Source organism: Rutilus rutilus (genome assembly GCF_951802725.1).
Source record: "Rutilus rutilus genome assembly, chromosome: 16".
NCBI lineage: Eukaryota > Metazoa > Chordata > Actinopteri > Cypriniformes > Leuciscidae > Rutilus > Rutilus rutilus.
In genome coordinates, this window is record NC_140224.1 from 5,472,259 (window position 1) to 5,498,009 (window position 25,751).

The following is a 25,751-nucleotide window of genomic DNA, read 5'->3' on the forward strand; positions in this document are numbered from 1 at the left end:
TTGTAGCTTACGTTATGGCCCCGTAGAAGCAATTTTTGTAAAAATAGGCTAACGATTGCGTCATAACCACGCGACTCTCTGTCGCACAGTAGAGAATTACCGTATGGACAGGAGGAGAAGCTCGCGGGCAATCGGGGGGACGTGGAGGCAAAGTGACAAAATAATTAATCAGAATACTTAAAAGTGTCTCCTGCTCCTAGCTCATGAACACCTCCTACTCACACTCTCCGTCTCTGCAAGTTTCGGAAGGGAATGATTCAGATTTCTCTTGGCACAGCTACTAGAAGACAGACGGGTTGCTCACGTCACATCTACGTCGTCAAGCTCAGTTTGAGTCTGCGCAGTACGCTCGACCCCCAGGAAGTAAGAGCTTCTAATTGACTTCACTTGTCTCCGTTGAATCCAATGGGGTCGCTGTGTCCATTTCTTTTACTGTCTATGTTTGGGACAGGGCCTCAGACGTCATGCCCACAGACCACTGGCTGAACACATAGACAGTATATAAACTGGACACCGCGACCCCATTGGATTCAACGTAGACAAGTGAAGTCAATTAGAAGCTCTTACTTCCTGGGGGTCGAGCGTACTGCGCAGACTCAAACTGAGCTTGACGACGTAGATGTGACGTGAGCAACCCGTCTGTCTTCTAGTAGCTGTGCCAAGAGAAATCTGAATCATTCCCTTCCGAAACTTGCAGAGACGGAGAGTGTGAGTAGGAGGTGTTCATGAGCTAGGAGCAGGAGACACTTTTAAGTATTCTGATTAATTATTTTGTCACTTTGCCTCCACGTCCCCCCGATTGCCCGCGAGCTTCTCCTCCTGTCCATACGGTAATTCTCTACTGTGCGACAGAGAGTCGCGTGGTTATGACGCAATCGTTAGCCTATTTTTACAAAAATTGCTTCTACGGGGCCATAACGTAAGCTACAAGGTAATGGAGCCTTTTATACATTGTTGTATTTCTTTAGAAATAAATAATGGACAAATGGAGTCTTTAAACGCCTCAGATGTAAAGTTATTCGCTGTCAAAGTGACGCCAAAATGAATGGGAGTCAATGGGATGCTAACAGCAGGTGGGGGTCCGCTAGCCAATGGCGGCGCCCGGGGAAACTTCAAAATAATATGAAACGCTGCCCCCTTGGCTGAACATCACTTCAGGAGTTTCGAAGTTGTCATCTAATGGGCTTTATGCACAGCTGCACTACTTCCTGAACTTCAGGCAGGTCCTCTGTTTCCTGTCTGACATTATTGGACAAACTGATTAATCCAGGTGGCCAGGCACACCTGGATTAATCAGTTTGTCCAATAATGTCAGACAGGAAACAAAGGACCTGCCTGAAGTTCAGGAAGTAGTGCAGCTGTGCATAAAGCCCATTGGGTGAATTCTACAGGATTTCCGGGAGACGTGTGTCACATTCTTTAACGGTCTGCATGGAAACAAAGATGCTGTGATGCCAAACCCCCTCATGGAAGAAGAAAGCTGTCGTGTTTAGAACTGTGACAATGAGTGCTTATCGGGATCAACTAAATGCTGGATTTCATCCGGTCCACACTGGATGCGGACAAAGACTTTATATATCGAAAGTCGGTGCACTTTGGCGGAATAAGACATAAATAAAAAATATACAATCATCACGTCACTGCAGCTTCCATTGCTTCCTGATGGCCTGTTCTATTTATGCTGAAATTAAAGGGATAGTTCACCCAAAATTTTTAATTCTGTCATTAATTACTCACCCTCATGTCGTTCCAAACCTGTAAGACTTTCGTTCATCTTCGCAACACAAATGAAGATCTTTTTGCTGAAATCTGAGAGCTCGACAGTCTACGCAACTACCAGTTTGACACTTCAAAACATTCATAAAGAGATTGTCAAACTAATCCATATGAATCGAGCATATAGTCCAAATTTTCTAAAAAGACACGATTGCTTTGTATGATGAACAGATTGAATTAAGTCTTTTATTCACATGTAAACATTGATCAGCGAACAGACCCAGACAGCAGCATAGTGTCTGTCCAGATCCGGGCCACATCTGGTACATGTGGAATCCACGCGTACTGTAGCAGATGTGGGCCGGATCTGGGCCGACACTTTTGTGTTCCGAAGTTGAACGAAAGTCTTACAGGTTTGGAACGAGATGAGGGTGAGTAATTAATGACAGAATTTTCATTTTGGGGTAAACTATCGTTTTAATGCACTAGCGCTACTTACGACAACAGGACAAATGGATTTACAATGGTCAATTTGATGCTGTTGCAACGTGACGTGGCAACATTCATGTCTGTGTAAAAGAAATGTCTTATTATTCAGTTATGAGGAAATGAGGCAGGACTTGATTTTATCCCTCAGGAGTTGATTTGATCATGAAGGGATTGCAAAGGAGTATGGAGGCAGACCTGAATGTCTGCAAATAATTATGGAGGACTATACTGTCCTGAAACCCTTTTGAGAAGACTTTCCGACAGGGACATGGTCAAGTTCACTGCAGTGTATTCCAGTGATAACCAATTTATTTTTTTAATTGTTATTTGAGTTATCAAACTGCTTCATTTACTGAAAATTGATAACTGACAAGATTTTAAGCTTTTAAGGCAACAGTAGCCTAAAACTAGTTTTCAAGCCCCAAATATAATGTTTCTAAAATATAAAATGCTTTTCATGTAAACAGATCCATTTATACTCTGTGAGAAAGTCTAATATGAACTGACTCCTTTGCAAAATTAATTAAGCTTTATATATAAAATATAAGTATTTTGGGTAATAATAAAAAGCATAATAAAAAAAAGTAGACATTTGCTTAATATCCTTTATTTCCAAATTCACATGTACATCAACAAGAATATTTGTAAACCAGTTATTAATAAAACACACAAACAATATTGACAACCACAATTCCCAAGCTAAAATTTACAACCGCAAAAATGGTGTATGGAGTCAATGACAACAGGATGGCAAAACTGCGCCTAAAACCACGTCGCAGATGTGCTGCTATAGAGTGAGACATTTAAACCAAAGGACAGACTTTCTTTCCCTCTTCTGTCTGCTACACACTCACTTCCCCCCTCAACAACAACATCACAAGCGGAACAAAACACTCTCATCCCATATCCAAGCTCAGCCGACCTTTCCAAAAAACACCCTAGTTAGAAAACGTTCAGAAACGTGTCGCCAATCCATGTAAAAACTCAGCATGCAGGTTAAAGTGTTGCAGGCATGGTCTCTGAACTTCTCTGGTTTTTTTTTTATTTTATTTTTTTTAAGTCCTCATAAACATACAGTCATAAACATACAATAAACATACATTAAATATCTAATGGTAGTTACACAGCTCCTTCTCCAACACAAAGAAACAGGGGTCGCCGTCTGAGTAGTGCTCTTTTCCACTACTATCTACATAGATTCCTAATAAGCACATCAGCGATTACGGGATATACGCAAAAGTAGGCGCGTAAGAGGCAACGCCGTATCTCAGGCTGCTTACATGAAATGCATGCAAGGAGCAAAGATAGTGTGGAGTGGTTCAAAGCTCATTAAAACATTCTGCGATAGTGCAGTGCAAAGGAGAGAATTTAAGCCATATGACTGGTTAAGGTCATTACATCATCATTCAGTAGAATAGAATACCTTGACTTAACATTTTACAGCTCTAAAGCGGAAGTGGAGGATGTGTTCACGAGGAGGTGAGACAGACCATTGTTTAACGGCATGCTTGTGCTCAGGTGGTGGTTTTTCGTGAAGATGTTGTCAGTGTAGTGGGCAAATTTACAATCCAGTTTGGCAATTCATCTCAAAAATGATAACTCCGCTAGAACTGGATGTCATGGCAGGAAAAGAGAGGAACTGTTGGCAGTATTATAGGAAAAAATGACAGATGCATAGGTTGTGTTTTTCCACAAGAGATTTCAAATAATGTCCAGATTTCTCACCTGCAACCTGCCATTAATTAACATCAGTTAATGCATTATGACTCAAACGACAAAGAACAAATTTTTACAGCAATTTATAATCTAGGTTCATTTATTATTGTTTATTTTTAGTCGATAAATGAAATGTTAAATATGTATTAGTATATGTAGAAATGAACATTTACCCATATTAATAAATGCTGTAGAAGTATTGTTCATTTTTATTTCATGACGACTACTGCATTAATAAATGCTGAAAACCTTGAATCTTACTGTAAAGCGTTACCAATAAAAGTGTCCGAAACAGCTGTAAACAAGTAGCTACGATTTGAAGATATTTTGTTTTATGCATATGTTAAAAATATAAATGCAAGTTAAATGTTCTGTCAGTTCCAAAAAACAGAAGGAGAGGCATCTTCAAAGAAGCACTGACATAATTCAAATCAATAATTTAAGACTGCCAGTAGGCACACAAAAAAGTGTTTTCATATCATAAACATCTCATATCCGCAGAATAATACTGTAAGAGAGTTTCTTTATGAATCACTCTGAATCTCATGGTTCACTGCAGGAAGTGTAATCTCTGACCAACAGCACAACAGAGATCCCTTTCAGCTTCTCTTACGCACCTGTTTTTCTTCACGTAAGCCTTGCAAATCATTTCAGAAATGGACTGTGGGGCTTTAAGCTTCTTTCAATCTCAAAGTCAAGATTCAATGCTCTAATTTTTATTTTAAGCACTGCTAAGCGACTTATTCATAATCTCTATCTAATTTTATCCTGATTCAAAAATGAGAACGATCCTCTCTGAAAGTGAAAAATGGGTTCTGTTCTGAACTGTCCTAAATCCAGTCCTAACCAAAAACCAGGCATGCCTAGAGAAAATATAAAATGGTCACCAAAAGGCATTCAAATACATGAACGTCATTTTGTGCTGCTAAATATAGTCGAGGGAGGGCTACTGGAAGAAATTCCCAGTTGTTAAATTCCCTGCCTTAAAGCAAATGATGAGTGAACAGGCAAATTCATACACGATTCACAGTTAAAACAGCTTCATTGGCCTATAACAAATCTGAAGTATTACAAAATCGAACAGTGATTGCCAAACGTTACTTGGCGTTGTTTTCTGGGCCACAAAATGACTTTCAGAGAGAGGTTAGAATACCATCAGGCAGGTGAAAGTGTGTGTTCTGTTTTTCTGGGGGTGGGGTTGGGGGGCGTGGCTTGGTGGTGGTATGGTCCAATCACAAGCCCTGCTTGGCCAGCGATGCAGACACCTGGTCGGCGAGGGTGGAAAGCTGCGGCGGGTCTGCCATGTTGAGGCTGCCGGAAGAGGAGACGGTGCTCAGGCCGTGTGGAGACTCGTCTAGAGACACGATTTCTGCGCCGTGGTCGGTCCGCGCTTTGGCCTGCTCGCGGAACAACAGTTTGTGCGACTCAATCTGGGGAAAGGAAATATATGAAAACTAACGAGAGCAAATGAAATGCCTGAGGTGAACTGGATATTGGTTCAGAGGGGACCTGGGAACACCCATAAAACCACCATACATAGGCATCCAGGATCATTCTGTACTGAAAAACTCCCAGAAAGCAAATACTAATCTAAGTCCTGTGTCCTGAGGGCCATTCCATCATTTGACATCACTGTTGCTCTCTAGTGGCCATTAAGCTGCAGGTCAGGACTTGGATGTTATAAAATCAGAAATATTTGTTGTGTACCCTCAAAATGCTAAATAATAACATGTTCGAATGATCAACGTATAATAATCAATTTGTCAAACAATAAAAAAATGTGTAAGATGGTGTTAAAAGGGATAAAGCAGCATAAAAAAGCATGAGAAAATAAGTCAATAAAAGCTTTTTGAAATAAGTTTCTATATAAATATAAACATAATTTAAACTAAACATATTTTTTTAAATCTTAAAATAAAGTTATCATTTGTTGGTCAGTTGATTTCCCATCACTCTGTGCCAGGAGATGGCACCCAAGATGCATTTCACAAGGTACTTGTGCAAGCTTATTATAAGCAATAGGCAAATTATTTTTAATTCATTTGTATGAAATATTTTATCTTTGTTGATTACCGATCCATCTACAAATTTGCACATTAATTCACTAAGTGGTTTCTTATTTGCAAATGGATTTATCAAGTGATTATTTGATTGTTTTAAGACACTACAGACAAAACTTTCCAGTTTTACTCCTATATATTCTGAAGGTTTTTACAGATGGGTCTGTTAATAACAATATATTCATAAAACATAGTGAAAATGTATTTTATTCTGACTGTTGACAGTATTTTCAGTGTTAAAAAAGAGACATCCAAAGTCCCCTTTGTAAAAACCTTTAATATATCAACAAAATGAAAAGAATTTTAAACCTGGCTTTATCCAATGTTCAGATTTCAATTCTGGAAATGTATGCAAATTAGATTTGCATATTTAAACAGTACATTAGGAAAAAATTTGCCTCACAAGTTTTCTGAAATGTTATGTGATTCATCAACTGAGCTTCTCTAACATATTCACCTGTAGTGTCTTAGAACAGTTGAAACTTAAGTCCAATGTAGTATGTCCTTCTTTCTTTTTTAGACCACAAAGGACAATAATAAAAAAAAAGTATTTGTAACAAGTATTGTACCGTGTAATGGCAGGGATTAGCGACCAGCATCAAGCTTTTCTTAAAAAGATGCATTGAATGATCCTATGCGACATGTGCCATATATCCCAAGTGTTCTGGGGGTATACCATAGGGTTTGGTGAAAAACAAACCGACATTTAATGTATAATTTAAAGTAAAATCCTGACCTTGGCCGTTCTGTGCTCGACTGTGCGTTCGTAAGACTCTATTAGCGCCTCAGTTCACTCAGACTCGCCCAGAAAAACACACAAAAAATGCAACATGAAATACAATCCATGTACTTTCTTCTCTGAAGTGAATATATCCATTGTGTTCGTCGCAACAAACAGTTCACATCTGTCAACTGTCATTCGGACAGTCATGAGACAAATGGAGTTCCGGTCCAGAGATATTTAACTCAGTGAAGAAAGAACACGCATACTTTGGGATTTCTAGGCATTGTTATTAATCTTGATTTCTCCCAACTTGTGTGCTTCAGAGTCTCATGAACACAAGCACAGAAGACCAACAGCCAAGTTTTTTTTTTTTTTTTTTTTTTTGCAGTGATACCATAGAAGAACCATTTTTTGTTCCCCAAAGAACCTTTCAGTGAACAGTTCCTAAAATAACCTCTTTTTGTGTGTGTGAATTTTATGAATCTGAAGAACCATCACTAAAATAACTTTTTGTGCATTTAAAAGTCTCTATGGATGTTAGCACCTAAACTCCTATTTAGCACCAAAACTTTGGAACAATCTTCCTAACATTGTCCGGGAAGCAGACACACTCTGTCAGTTCAAAGCTAGACTAAAAACACATCTCTTTGACCTAGCTTACACATAACACATTATCAATTTCTATAATTCAATGTTAGGCTGCATAAACTAGGTCAGCCGGAACCGGGAACACTCCCCATAAATCCTGATGTACTCGTTACATCAAAAAAAGAATGGCATCTACGCTAATATTAGTCTCTCTGTTTATCCCGAGGTTTACCGCAGTCCGCCTATCCAGGCCGTATCCAGATCAGATGAAGGACCTGCCTGGACATGACGACAACGCAGTCCTGAAGTGTCAACTAGTCTCTCCCCTGTGAAGGCCTCCCTCCCCTCCCTTTACCTCTCTACAGATAATACGTTGTCAAAATGATTCCAGTTCACATGGATAAACAGAAGCGACAAAAAATTCTTACAACGGAAGTGAATCAATCCAAACTAACTTTAGCTGGACTATAACTTTATTCTAGAGCTGCTGTAAAGCCAAAACAATCTATGTTACTTTAAAGGGATAGTTCGTCCAAAAATGATATTTAACCCATGATTTACTCACCCTCAAGCCGTTCGAGATGCATATGTCAATCTTTTTTCAGACGAACACATTTTCAGTTATTTTAGAAAATGTCTTAGATCTTTCGGTGGTTATAGTGTGAAGCTATGGGGTCCACCTCCTTCAAGTCCCAAAATGTGCATGCATCCTTCACAAAAGTAATCCATCCGGCTCCAGGGGGATGAACGAAGGCCTTCTGAGGTTAATCCGTGCGGTTTTGTCGTAAAAACATACATATTTAAAACTTTATAAACGAAAATAACTGGCTTCCGGTAGCGGTCGACGTGCGTTCACGGAGATGGATGCTGGCGTATGACGTAGGACGTAGCGTAGGAAGCGTCGTGACGTAGAACGAACGTGACAGCGCAGCCAGAGAGCAGAGCAAAACAAAACTCTACGTTCGTTCTACGTCACGATGCTTCCTACGCTACGTCCTACGTCATCTCCGTGAAAGCGCGTCGACCGCTACCGGAAGCCAGTTATTTTCGTTTATAAAGTTTATAAACCCCATAGCTTCACACTATAACCACTGAAAGATCTAAGACATTTTCTAAAATAACTGAAAAAAGATTGACATATGCATCTCGAACGGCTTGAGGGTGAGTAAATCATGGGTTAAATATAATTTTTGGACGAACTATCCCTTTAATTTCCTATTATCACTGTAAAACTGCTTTAAAACAATCTATATTGTTAAAAGCGCTATATAAATGAAGGTGACTTGACTTGACTTGACATGTTAAAGGTTCTTCACGGATTCCAATAAAGAACGGTATACTCCCAGAACACTCTGAATATATGACATGTGTCACACTGGATAGCCTACTTTTGCATATTTTTTTAAAAACCTTGATGCTGGTCACCATTCACTGCCATTAGGTGACAATTAAAAAAATTAAAAAAAATTCTCTTTTTGTGGTCTGAAAAAAGAAAGAACGGCATTAGAACAACGCCAGGGGGAGTAAATTTAATTTTAGGGTGAACTATCCCTATTAATAGTAATGTGTCCCCATATTTGAGCACTCTCCAAATATTATATTATAAAAATATATGAGAGTACAGTGATGGTTAATTTAATGTGGATATCTCTGTCTATTTCGGGCACGTTGCCTCTCTTTGAATACTTACTGGAGTCCTCAATCTTTATCTGGGGGTTGCTGAGGAGGATGGGCTCTGGGGACATACTGGCAGATGAGAGGGTGGGGGTATCAGAGGGGTCTGGGGTGAGGAAGCCCTCATCTTGGGGCGTATCTGCCCCTCTCCCCTTCTCTCTCTAGAGACGGACCCCAGGGTGGCCAATGAGAGGTGAAATGAACACCATGGTCAACCAAAACAGAAAGAAACACAAAATGATATGGGTTCAACAAAAAGGAAAACGATGGCAACACAAGTGTAAATAAATGAAAGATGAAGTATGTCATGTTTTCTCTTAAAGTACATTTTTAATCACAGTTTAATATGCAGAGCCAAATAAAAGCAAAACATTATCTCCTCTTAAAATTCTGAAGCTCATGGAATCAAAACAAAGGGCAATGAGATGGGAATTTAAAGGAGTTAAATTAGTTCAGGGGATTTTGTTAAGCCTAGCCATCTAAAGAATTAAACGATTCAAACCCAGAGAGCACCTGAGACAGATTTACACAGACATGGCTGTAAAATGATAAGGATTTATAAACTTTCATATTTAACTTTAGGGTGTGTAGGTTCTACAGTAGAGGTGGAGAATGAATAGTTTGAGTATCGTTTCCCATCAGTGGAGGACATGTCGTCTTACCCTCCTGCTGCCTCCTCCAGCCACGTGTTTAATGTTGTCCAGAGATCCAATCTTTGACTGAGCCTTGAAATCAAGCTTCTCAGACCTGATCTCAATGTTTCCTCCACCTTGAAAAGGCAGGTGAAATTCCTCATGACTTATAATAAATGGCAATTATGCACATGCATTCAAAATGCTGAGTCCAAAGCTTGAGCTTCGATTGTCGGTGGCATTTAAAATCCAAAGTGGATGTCTACGGTTACCTGGTTTGTGACGTAGGTTGTCTTTCGATCCGCACTTTGACTGCACGTTGCTCAGGTCAATCTTTTTGTGGAGGATTTGGACCTTTTCCAAAACAAAAATACAAGGGTTTTAATGTTTTTCCAGGCAATTATAAAAAATTCTAAATTCGTTCAAAACTATCCAAACACACTCCCATTTACATAAGAAAGAGAAAAAGCGGTTACACTTTATTTTAACGTGTCAGTATTACAGTGTAATTATGCATTTAAGTACTGAGTAATAATAATGAACTACATGTACTTACTCTAGGGCTAGGATTAGGATGAGGGTTTGGTTTAGGGTTAATTGCATGTAATTATGCATTATGTATAGTTATTACTACAGTAATTACATGTAACATATGTAACAATGACACTGTAAAATAAAGTGTTACAGAAAAAGCTTGAGAAAATGCCAGACAGGTGCTAAAGTGCAGTTGGTCAGTAAACTTTTCAGTCACTTCAATGCAACACCCTCTTGGTGGTTTAGTCATCTCTGAGAATGTAATCTAACCTCAAAGTATGATGAACCACAACATTAATCATATAGTTGGTCACCGGTTCTAAAAAGATATGTTCTTCAATGCTCTTCATTTTAGACTATGGATTGAAATCACAACATGAGAACGGTACAATTGTGTACCATTCCTGCTCCAGAAATAGAAGCAATGACCTCATAGCCACAGCTGTTGGGGTTTTTTTCTGCATAAAAAGGCCTCAGTGTCTTCAGAGTGAGGTCAACTTTTAGCTCGAGCCAACTGCTCACCACAAAGACAAGCTCTGCTGACCAGAGCGCTACAACAAGACCCCTCTGTGCCTTCAACAGCAGAGGAGTGCAACTCCTCTTGAGTGCATGAGGAGGATCTCTAGGGATCCCTCGCTGGTACTTTAATAAGTGTAATGACTGCCCGTAATGACAAGCCGGTCGGCATTAAGGGTTAGGATTTCAGTGGTGGTCATCTGTTTTTGTAAGGAAAGAGGTTTTCCTAAAAGTCAAAAATCAAAGTCTTCTAATTATATGGAGAATTGTTTATTACATGCTTAACTTTACTGAAGTAAGGGAGGTTTCTGTTTTTAACATGTCTTGCAGGAAATGTAATTCCTCGGAATGTCAATGCCACAGAACAGCCTGTATGTTCTTCTGAGTCACGCTTAAATGTATCGAGGGTCACAATTAATTGATGTTCTTGTTCTTGGGGGTTTGGAAAAGAAAGTGTGAAAAAGCTAAGCAATTAAAAAAAACACACCACAAAAACAGTAGCTATGCGTACATCCGCCCAAATACTCCATTTATAATCAGATTGATGGACTGAAAAGCCTTCATGCAAACACCCCAATCGATTCAATTGAGCTTGATCTGAATTCAATTTCAATCAGACTGGAAGAGATCTGAAATAATCCGATCAACAGGAAAGAAGAAAACATGTAATCATTAAATCCGACTATTTTCTCAATCGGACGCATGTTTAAATGTGTTTTACGTCACACGAATGTACGTTTATGTCTCGCGATCATAAGTATGTTTACCTACGTCTCATGTCCAACAAACTGTTCAGTGGAATGAGACTAAATATCCTTTTTTAAAAACCCCTTTTTTAGATATGTCATCAAGGCAAAACCGACAACGGACTCCATTGACATTGCGGTGGCTTTCTCTGGTTCTGAACGCTTTGTTTGGAATAAATGTAATGCACATGTAATCAAATATATGACTCAGTTTGTATAAAATAAAGATTACAGACTCTGAAATCAGATTGGATTCATTCTGATTTACAAAAATTAGTGCATGCAAACATTCCTGTTTATGAGTTTTAGAGGGTGAGTGGTCATCCAGTCATAGCTAAGAAACCAAGCGGGATTTAAAATAGGGAAACACATTAGATCGCTTCTATGACTATTTAATTATGAATGCTCATTTCCCATATGTTTACATTTAGATTATCCCAAAAATTGTTTAGTTTATTTCACCCAAAAATGAAAATTCTGTCATTAATTACTCACCCTCATGTCCAAACCTGTAAGACTTTCGTTCATCTTCGGAACACAAATGAATATATTTGAATGAAATCTGAGAGCTTTCTGTTCCTCCATTGACAAGTCTACACAACCACCACTTTCAAGCCCCAGAGACGTCATTAAAGTAATCCATGTGACTCCAGTGGTTTAACCTCAATTTTATGAAGTGACGCGAGTGCTTTGTTTGCGCAAAAAAACATAATTTACTACTTTATTAACAAAACATGAACACACGTTCACACAACAACGTCTGCTTTCTGGGGCTTGAAAGTGGCAGTTGCGTCGCTGCCAGTGGAGGGACAGAAATGTCTCCGATTTCATCAAAAAGATCTTCATTTGTGTTCTGAAGATGAACGAAAGTCTTACGGGTTTGGATCGACATGAGGGTGAGTAATTATTGACAGAATTTACATTTTTTGGGTAAACTAACTCTTTTATTAATGCTCACTAGGGTGGTCCTTATTTTTAAAGTCTCCAATTGTCATGCTCTTAACCCTTTAAATTGTTCCTTTATATAAGAAAATACAGCATGCCAATTTTTATGGCAGTAACATAATAATTACTGGTAGCTCAATAGCTTTAAACTTTCTGAGATTTTGATGATTTTCGTAAAAACAGATCATTTGAATTGGTATTGTACCTGGCTAGTAAAATTCCCAAAAAAATCTCCATAAAAGCATCTAATGCACCATATATTCCTAAATATGTATTTTAGATGCATATCTCAGTTTACTTATTGTAGAAACTAAATCCAAATTAATCCATCCATGACCCGGTTTAGCAGATTTACCTTTCCTGGTGGAATCAATACATATTTCTATTGATGATCACCTTGGTTATTGTTTGGGTTTAGAGCACATTTTTTGGTTTAAAAAATTACATTACGTTCCTTGAAATTGACCCGGAACTTTGGCCGAATCAAGCAGATTATCAGGAGGCACAGGCAATGAAAGTAGTCAATGATCACGCCGAGAGAGGAGTGGCTCTGATTCAAGAATACAATGGCTATCTCACACACTCTGAAGAACAATTGCAGTTTCTCCTTCATGTGGTGGAAGATCACCGACGGATCTATCCAGACTGCAAAAAGTCAACACTGGCTGCTGAGCATCAGAAATGAGGGATTGTTGAAAACTTTGTGCTTTTTTTGAGATTGTTGTCATGTCAGTGTTGCTCTGATTTCAATAAAATGTAGTTCATTTGCAGCAACTTTTAATATTACTTGCATATCACAATAACGCCGCACAGCTTAACATAGGCAATCTTCCACATGATTGAGCTACCTCTAAATATCATTTTTTTGTCAACATTTTTGCATATTTCTAATTTTGAAGTTAAAAGGAACAGTTTAAGAGGTTAAGACACTAACATTTTGCAAAAAAAAAAAATTGGACTTGATAAGGACCACCCTAATATTAGCTCACTACAAGTTATACTCTCTCAAAATAAATTTCTATCTTTTATATTGTACATTATGATGTTGAGACTTTAACATTTGTCGGTTGTCGTATACTATAATCAGGTTATTAGTATCGGCCAGAATTCTAATTTCAGTGCATCCCTAGTATTAGTCTCTTTAGTAGGATTTTTGGTTAAGACAACAAAAAACGGTCCTCTGTTTACTCACTTTTCCACCTCCGGGTACATGTTTGATATTATCTTTGGAACCACACCTAGGCTGCACAAAACTTAAGTCCAACTTCTGATCGAGAATTTGCACCTGAAAGAGTGAACAGTTTGGGGAAGACAAGGAGTTATCTGTCTTTTTAGCTCAGGACCAGAGAGGAACCCAGAGAGCAACCAGAGGAAACTAAGTTCATCATTAGGAAAGGCTTTTTAGAGCAGGACTTTGTGACGGGGTGTCCAAATTGTTAATCTCAAAGTTTCCACAAATGAAAATAACTTCAGGAAGAACCAAGACTGAAGGTGTTGAGTTCAACCTATAGTTACTCACATTGCCACCTCCTGGTACATGTTTGATATTGTCTTTGGAGCCACACTTTGACTGGACATTACTAAAGTCCAACTTCTGATCCAGTACTTTCACCTGGAAAATGAGAAATTTGAGGAAGAGCAGGAGTTATGTTGCTAATTATCTTAGAGGTAGAAAGAACTGCTAGAGAGGAAGAGCCATGAGTTTGTGAATGGTAAAGATAAAACATCACTTTACTATAATGGCTTTGTCTCCCTCTCACTTTTGACTGTCTCGTAGTTTTTAACAATCAACTCAAAAGTAGTAAAGACCCTCTTTTTCAGTTCATTATCAATCTAAAAGTGACTGTGTAACAGACAGACCTACTAAATTGAACGAGATTGTTTTTACAAGGTTTTCACAAATGGTCATAACTTCAGGAAGAACCAAGACTCTTGTTGAGTTCATCCTATAGTTACTCACATTGCCACCTCCAGGTACATGTTTCACATTGTCTTTGGAGCCACACTTTGACTGGGCATTACTGAAGTCCACCTTCTGATCAAGAATTTTTACCTGAAAGAGTGCAGAGATCTGAAGTCATACAGTGTTTCCAACTTCATGAGGAACATTTCAGGAACATCTTGAGTCAGTAAGGGATGGTTGGGAGTTTGATTAGTCTTGACTTCTTTCCATCAGTTGGAAAAGGAGCAGGTTGTTATACTTTTTTTGGTAAGGAATAAATGGCTGATGGTAAATTTAGGTGTGAACCGGGTCTGGATAATGGTTTATCTCATAGTAACTCACATTGCCGCCTCCAGGTGTGTGTTTGATATTGTCTTTGGAGCCACACTTAGAAGGGACATTACAAAAGTCCAACTTCTGATCAAGAATTTGTACCTGTTTAAAGCAAACGTTTGGAAGTTTTCACGAACGAGAACATCAAATGCTAAAGGTTCCCCGATTCTCATGACGCATTAAGACATGTTATTTGGAACGGCATGCATTTTAGTTTGTTCGGACAACTGGATAGTTACCATTCTTGGAGAGATAATAATATTAGTCAATTCTTACCATGGTTATTATAATTAACTGAAAACTAAAACTATAACCATTAAAACATTTTCGGAACTTAAAATAAAATAAACATTAACTGAAATGAAATGTATAAAAAACTTAAACTAAATGAAAATGAGAAATGTTGTCTTGGCAACTAGCTGTAATGCATTGATGTACTAAAATAACTAAAACTGAAATAAAAATTGATGAAACACTATAGACACTTTAAAAAAAAATCTTATAAAACACAACGACATTACTAAAACTTTAAGCAAAATGAATATGGAAAATATACAAAATTAAAAAACAATTTCAAAATGATTGCTTCTGCCATGGAATAAAAAATGTAGATAATTGTGACTGACTTTTTTCTCAGAATTGCGAGATATAATATCTAAAAAAATCTGAATTGCGAGTTTATATCCCGCATTTCGGACATTATAACTAGCAATTCAGATTTTTTTCCTCACAATTCGGATTTTAACTTGTGAGATATAAACTCGCAATTTGCAAAAAGTCAGAATTGTGAGATATTTATTTTTTATTCAGTGGCGGAAAAAAGCTTCCATATTTTACTGATAATGTTGGGATAGCCACTGATAAATACTGTTTGGTTCGAATCATTCCGTAGTTACTCACATTGCCACCTCCTGGCGTATGCTTGAGGTTGGCTTTGGAGCCACACTTTGCCTGCACATTACTGAAATCCACCTTCTGATCAAGAATTTGCACCTGTGAAACACAGAACATTGGGAGAGTTGACTTAAAAACTATCGTTGTAGGGAAGAGAGAGATGTTTGAGTAATAAACAGGTGAATTTTCATTAGCTGATGAGATTGAAACAATATGCAAAGACATAACATCGTGTAATATATCAGCGATTTTGCAATTACTGATAAAACAATTTCAATCATGACAACTCTTGGAATAGTTTTAGCATGTTATTGAATATGGCGATGTTGATACATTTGGTCTTGGCGGACTAGATCTGCTACACTGCTGCTGCTGAGCAAGTATGGACTTGCTACTGCTAACAGATACACAGATACACAGACACGCTGCTGTGAGCATGTAAGATATGCTGCTGCTGCTACTGCATAAATAGACATGCATAAGTCCCGTAGCAGATCTAGACAGGTGGAGCTGGGGGAGGTGGAGGGTGAGCAAGCAATCTCATTGGCTGCAGGATCAGCAGTGGCCAATCAGCTTGCATGCCATGTGGTAATTATGTGATATGTGATTGCTAGTAGATTGCATGTTAAGGACCTATCAGCCTGCGTCGAGTTTCATTACTGAACTAAATATATATACTGAACTGTGAGATTATTTAACAATAAATACTAACAACAAATTGTCTTTCCCATACACACTGATTCTTTGACCACACTGTAGAAAAACTATATGATCAATAAGTCATGGCAATATGTTTTTCCATTACTTTAACTCATCATAATCAACATTAGTATAAAAATTATACATAACTCAACAGTTTAATATAATGCAAGCAGAAATGACTTGTACAGCCAATTTGATTTTGATTATTAAAAACTTCAGGTGAAATGTTCAGTTGCTGCCTTAACTTTTTAAGTTGAAGTTGGCGGACATTTTTCCACTGTGCAAAAATATATAATATATATATAAAAACCGAAACATCTGATTTAAATCTGATCTCAAACCCAACTGCAAACCGAACATTGAAGTGAGTCAAATCAAGATGAATTACCCGGCCGCCTCCAGGCTGGTGCTTCAGGTTGTCGGTGGAACCGACTTTTGGCCGCACGTTCTTCAGATCAGGGAGGGGGGCAGCGGCGGACAGCGATGTAGGAGAACGGTTCTTCGGAGATTTAGGGGTCGAGCGAATCACTGCGACCTTCTTGATTTCATTTCCTGTGCTTGGAGGCTTGCCACCCGCAGCTTTACTGGCAGGGGATTTGGAAATCCCAGGGCTGTTGTGCCCACTGGTCTCCGGGGTCTTTGGAGAGTCTGGGAAACAGTACAGTGTTATGATAATGATGACAATTATTTCATAATGAAGAACAATATACAGCAGTGGCCAAAAGTGATATCCGACAAGGGAAAAATGGCTTCTTTGCACTTTATTCAACTAAATATTTATTAAATATTTTGTATGCATGTTGTGAAGTTGAGCCTGCAGCAGTGTAAAACTAATGTATGCATTCCACGTTTCAATTGTATCTTTTGTCATGACGCAATGAAACATACCGAATTGTGCGGAAGTCATTTTTGGCAAAGTAGTCTGATTATTCCCAGCCTACAATTCAATTAATCACCGTGCAGCAAGGATTAGCTATATTATTAGATGTTGTTTTGTCGGTTTTAGTGTAAACGGCCAAATGGAAGAAGCTGTCCTCTGCAACGAATATTCAATCGCTCGGTCAGTCGCTTTTGGATATTGCTGATGTTTAGGATGTGAATTGTCACAATGTCCACATAATTATTTCAAAGCACATTGAGGCCATTGCCATGCAGAATGTAACATGCTGTGGCTGGTCAAGGAAGACTAGTGAGCATTTTTGCAGGAGAATGAAAATGATTGGAAGAAGGAAGATTGGAGCATGTTCTGCAGTCCGACAAGTCAAAACTTGACAACCTAGCATTGGATGGTGTCAGGTATGTTCGTAGGAGAAGACTGGAGTGTTTTAATACCAAATGCAAGCGTGACGCCATTAAGCATGTAGTCAATGTATGCTTTATTTCCTGAGCTTTTGTTTTTCTATACCTTTTTTTGCATAATACAATAAAACCCATATTTATGCTGAAGTTTGCCTTTCTTGCCAAATAATTTAGTCATTTTGATACCTTAATCAAGTTTAGGGTATTCTCCTTCCCAATATAACATAGGCCTACTCCTCATATTTTGAAAGTGTCATTAAAAGCTAATATTGTGCAAATATCTCCTCCCGCCACTACTGTATATAACACATTTATATCTAAAAACTCCTTTGTAAAATAAATCTTACTTACCTTTTCCATTTTTGGCAACTGCAGTCATGGCAGGAATCTTTGTACCAGCAGCATGAGGTCTACTGCTACTAGGAGCCTAGAGATATACAGAAAAAAAAGAAAGAAAGTAAGAAAGAGAAACACATTAATAATTATATTCCATGCAATTATGGATAACAAAACAACTGCAAATGTCTATACATGTCTCTATTATGACCCTTTTACGTCCCGCTTTTATATAATTAAAAATAACAGATACATGTTTTTCTTCATTTTGTTTTATGACTAATTTTTTATTACACTTTGGTAATATTATTTTGTTCTCAAATTATCCAAAAAGTGTGAAAATATTTTTTAAATTGTGGATACAAATGCTGTATAACATTAGCATTAATAAGACAAACTTAAGAGTTTGCCATTTTTATTCCAAAAATGTTTAAATGATGTGTTGGAAATGACATTAAATGATGGTTCAGAAAATGACAAAAATAACAAAATTCTCCAGTGATACATGCATGCCCATTGTTAGACATTGTTAGTAGACAACTAAAAGGAACTACTCAGAGTCCAGAGAGCCAAACCCACTCAAAGTTGAAGAGGCACTCATAAATAATCCTTATGACATATTTGCCTGCTCAAACATAGAGTTTGAAAGCACTTTCAATAATTATGAACCCATCCACAGGAAACACAAAAACTTTGCTGCAGCTGAAGTTTAAGTTTAAGTCTAAAAGCCTTTCCAGACGTCAGTGCTAATGAAAATTAACACCAACAATAGAATATTTGTGCGAATGAGATGCTTGTCAGTTAGCAAGAGGAGAGATGCAGATACTGTTAATCACACCAGACAGTGGGCAGACTGCCAGTAAAACAGAGGCGTAGACCATTCTCCACAGAAGTGGCAGGACATCGGCAGCTGTACTCACTCTTGGCCTGGATTCTCTTGGCCCAGCACTGGTGGCAGGTACTGAGGGAGCTCTACTAGAGGAGGCCAAGGACTTTTTTGGGAGGGAGGAAGGTGTTTTATGGGAGGAGGGTCTGACTTTGGTCTTCATATAGAGAGCAAAACAGTAGTGGATGAAAACCCCATGGTGTACAAATAAGCAAAATAAAAGGCAAGAAAATGAAAGTGGAGGAGAACAAAAGAATAATGCAAAATAGCTATTAGCACTCACCCTCTTCTCAGCATCACCATTGGTCTTGGACTGAGCTGTAAAGAACCAAAAAATGCACCAATGTGAATACAATCAATTTGAATGAACTTGAAAAGTGAAAAAACTACTGGACTCTCTACATGTGTTGTTAAACCTCTGTGTCTAACCATTATTAAACCTCACAAGAGACTAATTTAGAACACTGGAGACTTGACACACAATGGATTTTGACGCTAGAGTTTGACAATTCAAATGACGCTAAATACTGCTGAATAGTTTCGGTTTATAGTCAACATTTCTCTCATCTGGCCTGGCTGCCATCTTGGATTTATCACTGAGTTCAACGTTATGTATTCTGAGATTGCCTTTTTGTAAAGGTTATATGTGATGCTACTTTAGAATCTGAAGGCATAAATAAGATAAGAATGCACATATGCTTTCTTAAAACGCTGCCCCAGTACACTCTTAAAAAAAGGGTTCTTAATTGGCTTCAATGGTTCATTGCAGAACCTTTAAAATCTTTACATTGGCCATAAGTTTCTTGACAGTGGAAAAGGGTTCTTTAGATTATTAAAATGTTCTTTTTGCTATAGAATTTGCTGTGAAAACCTCTTTATTTTCAAGAGATAGGCAGCTAACTAGGTTGCAACTATACTAACAGTGTGGAAATGCCTTGGTTAAACTGACTACAGACTACTGTTTTTCAATTGAGAATTTCAATGAGACTTTGTATAATTTATGCTCTAAAGAAACATTTGAGAAAGGTAAGGCTGTAAATAAAAGTGAGGGGATCTGTTAAAGCAGTGCTGCACCAGATGATGGTGTTGTGAACACATGCAAACACACTCATGCACACAGACATGCCAGACTGAATCACGGCCAGCAAACATGGATTTCGTCAATCAGCGCAAAACAGGCTGCAAGAGGAAACAAAAGAATGACAGAGTGAGGCTGAGTGCCCAAAAAAGGACGACTTGTAGCAAACAATTGCAGGACAACAGACCGTTCTCCTCAGCGCGCCGCTTATTTTGTAGGATGTTCGTTATAGACAGAAAGTGGTGCATAGCTAAGCCGCTCTGTAAAACATAGGTGGAGGCAAACCAAGGAAGAGACACTGCACTGGGATTCTGTGAGCTTAACAGCACAGACCTTTAAACTGAGCCACCGGCACCAGGGATTTTCTTGCCGGGGAGCCGTGGACACCTTTTGGAGAGCCACTTGTGCTAGTAGGAGGATGAGTCTCTGCATCTTCAGCAGCAGCTCTAACCCCTGATAACGTAGCATCAACCTTCTCCTCCACTGCGCCCATTGTGTCCATGTGTTCATGAGGTAAAGTTCTCGTAAAACTATGTTCTCTGGTTTCAGAAGGTGCATATACAGATTCAGCGAGGGTTGTCTGAGCCCTGCTGGCCCATGCTGGAAGCTTTTTTTCTTCGGCATGGCTCTCACTGTCGTAAAATGACAGTTCTTCCTCTTCCTGAAGGGTCTCACTGTAAGCAGCCCTGGCTTCTACGATCCTCTCCCCGACGGATGTCAGGTCCTCCAGGGCGGCGCTGCGAACCAGGAAAGTCATAGGTTGCTCGTTCTCCAGAGAAAGGCTCCTGGTGCGGTCTGGACTGACAGATGTCCGCCGATGATGGGAATGGACTGGTTGTCCAGCCCAGCTGCTTCTGAGGAGGTCTTCGTCCTGCTCCTGTATTCTCTGGTGGTCAACACAGCTCCAGTCCGAGTGTTGATCATAACCATCAGATGAAAACCCTGCTGCTAAAGCTGGAAACAAAGCCGCTTTTGCCTTATAGTTGCACTTGTAATAATGCATGTCCCATTCACCATGGACACAGACTGGTCAGATGTTTTATAGAAAGCAATGACAACTTCTCCATTACTTTTCCTTCTCTAAAAACACAAGGTGTTCCAAGAAAACTGTCACATGTTAAGGAGGGAATAAAAACCCGTAGAGGAAAGATAACGAGCAAACATATCAAACTGGTTTGCTGGCCTTTGCTAACATACAAAACAAACAGTAGTGATGAAACCGGACTTCACACTGAACACAGACATATGAGCCGATAGGTACAACTGAAGAGCATGATTGCTTGCAAAACTTTTTTTTTTTTTTTTATAAAACTGGACAGAGGTGAAGCATGTCATTTCTGGGCCACTACCCTTGTGAAAGTACACTTGAGCATACTTTGAAAAATAAAATACTTCAATTTCAATTTCCTTTTTTATTGTCATTGCATATAATATAATTCCCCGGTTTCACAGACAAATCTTAAACCTAGTCCCAGACTCAAATCCATGTTTGAGCTGTTTTATCTGAAAGCAACTTGTCACTGCCATTGTTTTGTCTCAAGATGCACACCAGTAATGGTTTTTCTAAGGCACGTTTATAAATGTACTTAAATGTCTTAATTGAACTAAGGCCTAGTCCTGGCTTAATCTAAGCCCTGTCTGTGAAACCAGAACTAAGTGTGTATAAATTTACAAATTTATTTGGAATTAAATGAAAATGTATTATAATTTAAATTTATAATAAAATCAATCTTTATATGTGATTTCATAATTACTTCTGTTATCTTTGAAATATGGTTGAAGTGTACTGCCGAATGCACTGACAAGCATTTATGGTAAACTAAAATATACTTAAAAGTTATTTCTATTGAAACTTGTGTGTCATGCATTTAAATATATGTGTAATTACACATCTGTAATGATTCAGTTGCAATTTAGAATATTTAAAATACAATAACTTTAAACATAATATCAAATATAAAATACAGTTAAATTTTTAATAAAATGTTTTAGCATGTGAATCAAGACAGTCAAATGTTTAAAGCACAACAAAAGATGATTAAAACATAAATGTACTTTAAAGTAACACTTTTAAATTGACATTATTACAAAATGCACATTTTATTCCTTTTTATAATATCTGCAAGTAGATTTTTTTTTTAAATATACTAATAAGATTTAGGTACATTACAGTGTAGATTCAAGTGCATTTCCTTTTTTTACAGGGGTAGCTCAACAAATCTATATAAACGAATTAGGCTTCCCGAACACTCCCTTCTGCCATTGGTTGAGCAAATGTTACTTGATAAACAGAGAGACAGTGTTTGCACATTTGTGTGTCTGCTCTTTAGAAGTACCTAGTTGCTCCTGATTATTCAAATAAAATAAAATGGACAAATCTGTGTATTCACGAAAACCAAATAACCAATACAAGATAATGATCAGTGAGGTGGAGTACTACCAAAACATGACAGAAAAAACAAACTGTAATATTTAAAAATATATTTTGTATAAAAGAAAGAAAGAAATCTACTAGATCATATTTAATGTAGCATAATGGCTATTCTACAAAGCATGACACCAATGTGGTACAATCTGAGAATAAGTTGTGTAAGAGTAAAAATTGTGTTTTACCTGTGGGCGCCGTTCCTCCAGCTTAATAATGGTCAGGATATGCAGCAAACAGAGAGAAAAACATAAAAGACAAAAATTAGAGAATTGTACTACATAATATCTGGCAATTTCATCTGCAGGGCTGAATGAATGAATGAGGTATTTATATAGCACATTCCCTATGTACTACTTTACACCCAAAGCGCTTTACAATCATATCAGGGGTTTCTGCTCAACCACCACCAGTGTGAGCATCCACCTGGACCATGCTCACCACACACCAGCTATAGGTGGAGAGGAGAGAGAGTGATCGAGCCAGTTCAGTGGATGGCGACTGATAAGAGCCAATGGAGGGAATGTGGCCAGGACACCGGGGTTACACCCCTACTCGTTTACGAGAAGTGCCGTGGGATTTTTAGGCCCTGTTTTCACCTGGTATTGTGAGTGTGTTTAGGTATTTCTAACACACACACACGCTGTGAGTGTGTGTTAGAAATCAGGAATGGTGAGAGAACATTGTGCTTTGGACGTTTTTCATCTTCAAACCAAACTTGGGCCTTCAGCCGACAAAGTTTAAATCCCGTCTGACTGGAGCGGTTCCCATAATGTTTACGCATTAGGTCAGTAGGCGGAGAGACACATTTGATCACATGAGCGTCTACACTACAAAAGCAATCTGGTCTAAAGCGTTTTTATCTACCTCTGGAAGTGGTCGAAAGTGGACAAGCTCTAAACTTTTTATACTCCGTTTACACCTGTATTTAGCCTCGTCCACTTGTGATCCGATCCAAAAACGCATCTTAATACCAGGTGTAAACAGGGCCTTAATGACCACAGAGTCAGGAACTCGGTTTAACGTCTCATCCGAAGGACGGCAAGGCAAACACTATTACCTAGCATGAAATCACACCATCAAATTATACACAAAAGCAACAAATACTTGCAATTTAAAGCACTGTGACCTGTGAAAAAAAGAGCTTTGGCTAAAATCATATTTGGCACAAGGCATTAATTCCACACTTGGCAAAACATCACACCTAGCGTGTCAAAGACAGCTGAGCGGTCTCTGTGACTAATCACATGGGAAATAAACTGAAAACAGGGCTGGAGTCTCCCTTGAGTTTATTTTGATTTAAAAGCCTGAAACCTCTCAGCATGCCCTTGCAGTGGTATCAAAATGAATATGTGTGTCCTCACTGACATACATATTATCTCACATATATTATCTTTTAAAATCACCCCATTGTAAATGCAACATGAAAAGGATTTTCAAAGCAAGGAAAGGCGAGAGGTCCTGTTACCAGTATGCCCAATTCAAACAGAAGCCAAATGCAAACCAGCAGGCTTAAAATATGACAAAACATTACAAAATTAGAAACATTAGGTTGCAAGGCATAAAAGCATCCACAAAAATGAAGGCAGAAAAGGGCATTCGGGCAAAGCATTTAAAATCAAAAGAGGCTGCAGTGTTTGAGCAGAAGATCCATACCGCTCGCCACTTCCACAACAGGCAGGGGCTGATCTTCATTCTCTTCTGCTCTTGAATCCTGCGGGCCCTCTATAAAACATCATTTCAACAGCTTTACACACCAAGCTACCAAAGGAAGTCCAGGTTTTCATGTAAAAGTGAAGCAGCTGTTAACATCACAAAAGCAAGCCAGAAATGAAAGGTTTAGCTCCACAGCTCAGCTACAGTGAGACTTTAATTGAGTTCTGAAGCGCTCAGCTGAAAGTAAATAACTGGTTGATTAACTGGATTATTACCATGAACACCATGACACAACATAAATTATAAAGGAAAAAGGTTTTGACATTTTTACTGCGTTCCACATCAGAGGCTGCATCCTTCAAATGCCGAATGCATTACAGCGGCGCAATATAGGCTGTCCCAAATCAAAGGCTCCTTCAAATACGGCCTACAAGCGCACTCTTGGAGAGAACGAGTGGATCCTTCAATCCCAAGACTCATTGCGCGCTGGAGTTTAAAAAAAATATATTTAAATAAAAGATTTGTTTTTTAGCTTACTGGAATATCTAAAGATACAAGTGTTTAAAAAAACAAACATATTAAAGCGGTTCAAATGTTGACTTATCTTACCAAGGTGCGATTTTATAGATAATTTATACTCTTTATTATGTACATAAATTGACCAAAGTAAACATATTGAGACAGGTTGTGAAGTGAACCCTGTTTTGTTTTCAGACAGACATTTTCAAAAACCTCCAGTACAAACATTGCTGCCAATCATCAATGTCAGCTGTCACAGTTGCAACTAACTAGGTGACGAGAGCAGTCCCCCGTAGGCTACAACATCCCCTTTAACACAACATCCCCTTTAACAACGCTCGTTCTGACCTTCGTGAACTTCGAAGAATGCAGCTTCTGTATATTTAACAAGGCAAAGTTAGTAAGAGGCATTTCATTACATCAATATAAGTAAATAAAAAAAAAGGGCAAACTGAAAGAGAACAGGGAAAGCATCTTTATTAAGGGCTGCAATGCATACCACATTGCTTCTCCTCAGAAGAGGAGGCTCCTTCAGCCTTACTGAGCTCAACATCCAGCTGTTCTTCTGAAAACTCCTCTGTGAGAGAATTTTGGTTAAAAAACACAAATAACATTAGAGTTGTTTGGGACAATCTATATTTATAAAGACATGTTTAACATATATATATATATATATATATATATATATATATATATATACTATATATAGCAAAGAATAATTAAGTTCTTCAAAGGTAAGAAATCAAATTCAAATTTCACATCCTGGAGCAATCAGTCACAATATACTGTGACCTCAGTGCAACCTTAATATAGCTTCCCTAGCTGCAACTGGATCCCTGAACTTAGCTAAGAGAATTAATTCAACAATGTTTGTTGTAAGGACACGTGTAAAGTTAAAAAGACACACAAATTTGACTAAGTATAGAAACAGATGGCAGCTGAATGTACTGGCAAACCATTAAAAGAAACAACCTGCAGTGCTGGAAAGTAACTGCTTTATTGAACTAACAAGAAACGAACTTTGTGCAAAAGATCTAAAAGGAATTTAGTCAATATTTTAAATCGCTTTTAAAAACTTTGGCACTCAAACAATATACACTCACCTAAAGGATTATTAGGAACACCTGTTCAATTTCTCATTAATGCAATTATCTAATCAACCAATCACATGGCAGTTGCTTCAATGCATTTAGGGGTGTGGTCCTGGTCAAGACAATCTCCTGAACTCCAAACTGAATGTCAGAATGGGAAAGAAAGGTGATTTAAGCAATTTGGAGCGTGGCATGGTTGTTGGTGCCAGACGGGCCGGTCTGAGTATTTCACAATCTGCTCAGTTACTGG

At 38.3% G+C, this 25,751-nt stretch overlaps 2 protein-coding genes across 6 annotated transcripts in view; both read right to left on the reverse strand.

The window, feature by feature from the left end:
• Nucleotides 1-2,796: 2,796 nt before the first annotated feature.
• Nucleotides 2,797-25,751, reverse strand: part of mapta (microtubule-associated protein tau a) — a 37,282-nt gene continuing 14,327 nt past the window's right edge. The window contains exons 3-15 of one of the 5 annotated variants that reach the window (XM_084434249.1): nt 24,910-24,987; nt 23,892-23,960; nt 22,424-22,444; nt 19,016-19,050; nt 17,862-17,937; nt 16,600-16,859; nt 15,516-15,608; nt 14,625-14,717; nt 13,860-13,952; nt 13,533-13,625; nt 9,872-9,953; nt 9,630-9,736; nt 2,797-5,351 (exon numbers count right to left, since the gene is read on the reverse strand). In XM_084434249.1, coding sequence (XP_084290375.1) covers nt 5,154-5,351; nt 9,630-9,736; nt 9,872-9,953; nt 13,533-13,625; nt 13,860-13,952; nt 14,625-14,717; nt 15,516-15,608; nt 16,600-16,859; nt 17,862-17,937; nt 19,016-19,050; nt 22,424-22,444; nt 23,892-23,960; nt 24,910-24,987 — 1,298 coding nt within the window. In that variant the 3' untranslated portion in view covers nt 2,797-5,153. Of the gene's footprint in view, nt 5,352-8,983; nt 9,129-9,629; nt 9,737-9,871; nt 9,954-13,532; nt 13,626-13,859; nt 13,953-14,624; nt 14,718-15,515; nt 15,609-16,599; nt 16,860-17,861; nt 17,938-19,015; nt 19,051-22,423; nt 22,445-23,891; nt 23,961-24,909; nt 24,988-25,751 lie in introns of all 5 variants that reach the window. The other 4 variants (XM_084434246.1, XM_084434245.1, XM_084434247.1 and 1 more) reach the window with 4 other exon arrangements.
• LOC311305671 (uncharacterized protein) lies at nt 20,130-21,336 on the reverse strand (the record flags this gene model as incomplete). The annotated part of the gene is made up of 1 exon (XM_084433485.1): nt 20,130-21,336. The coding sequence occupies exon 1, from the start codon at nt 20,811-20,813 to the stop codon at nt 20,130-20,132; it is 684 nt and encodes a 227-aa protein (XP_084289611.1). The 5' UTR covers nt 20,814-21,336.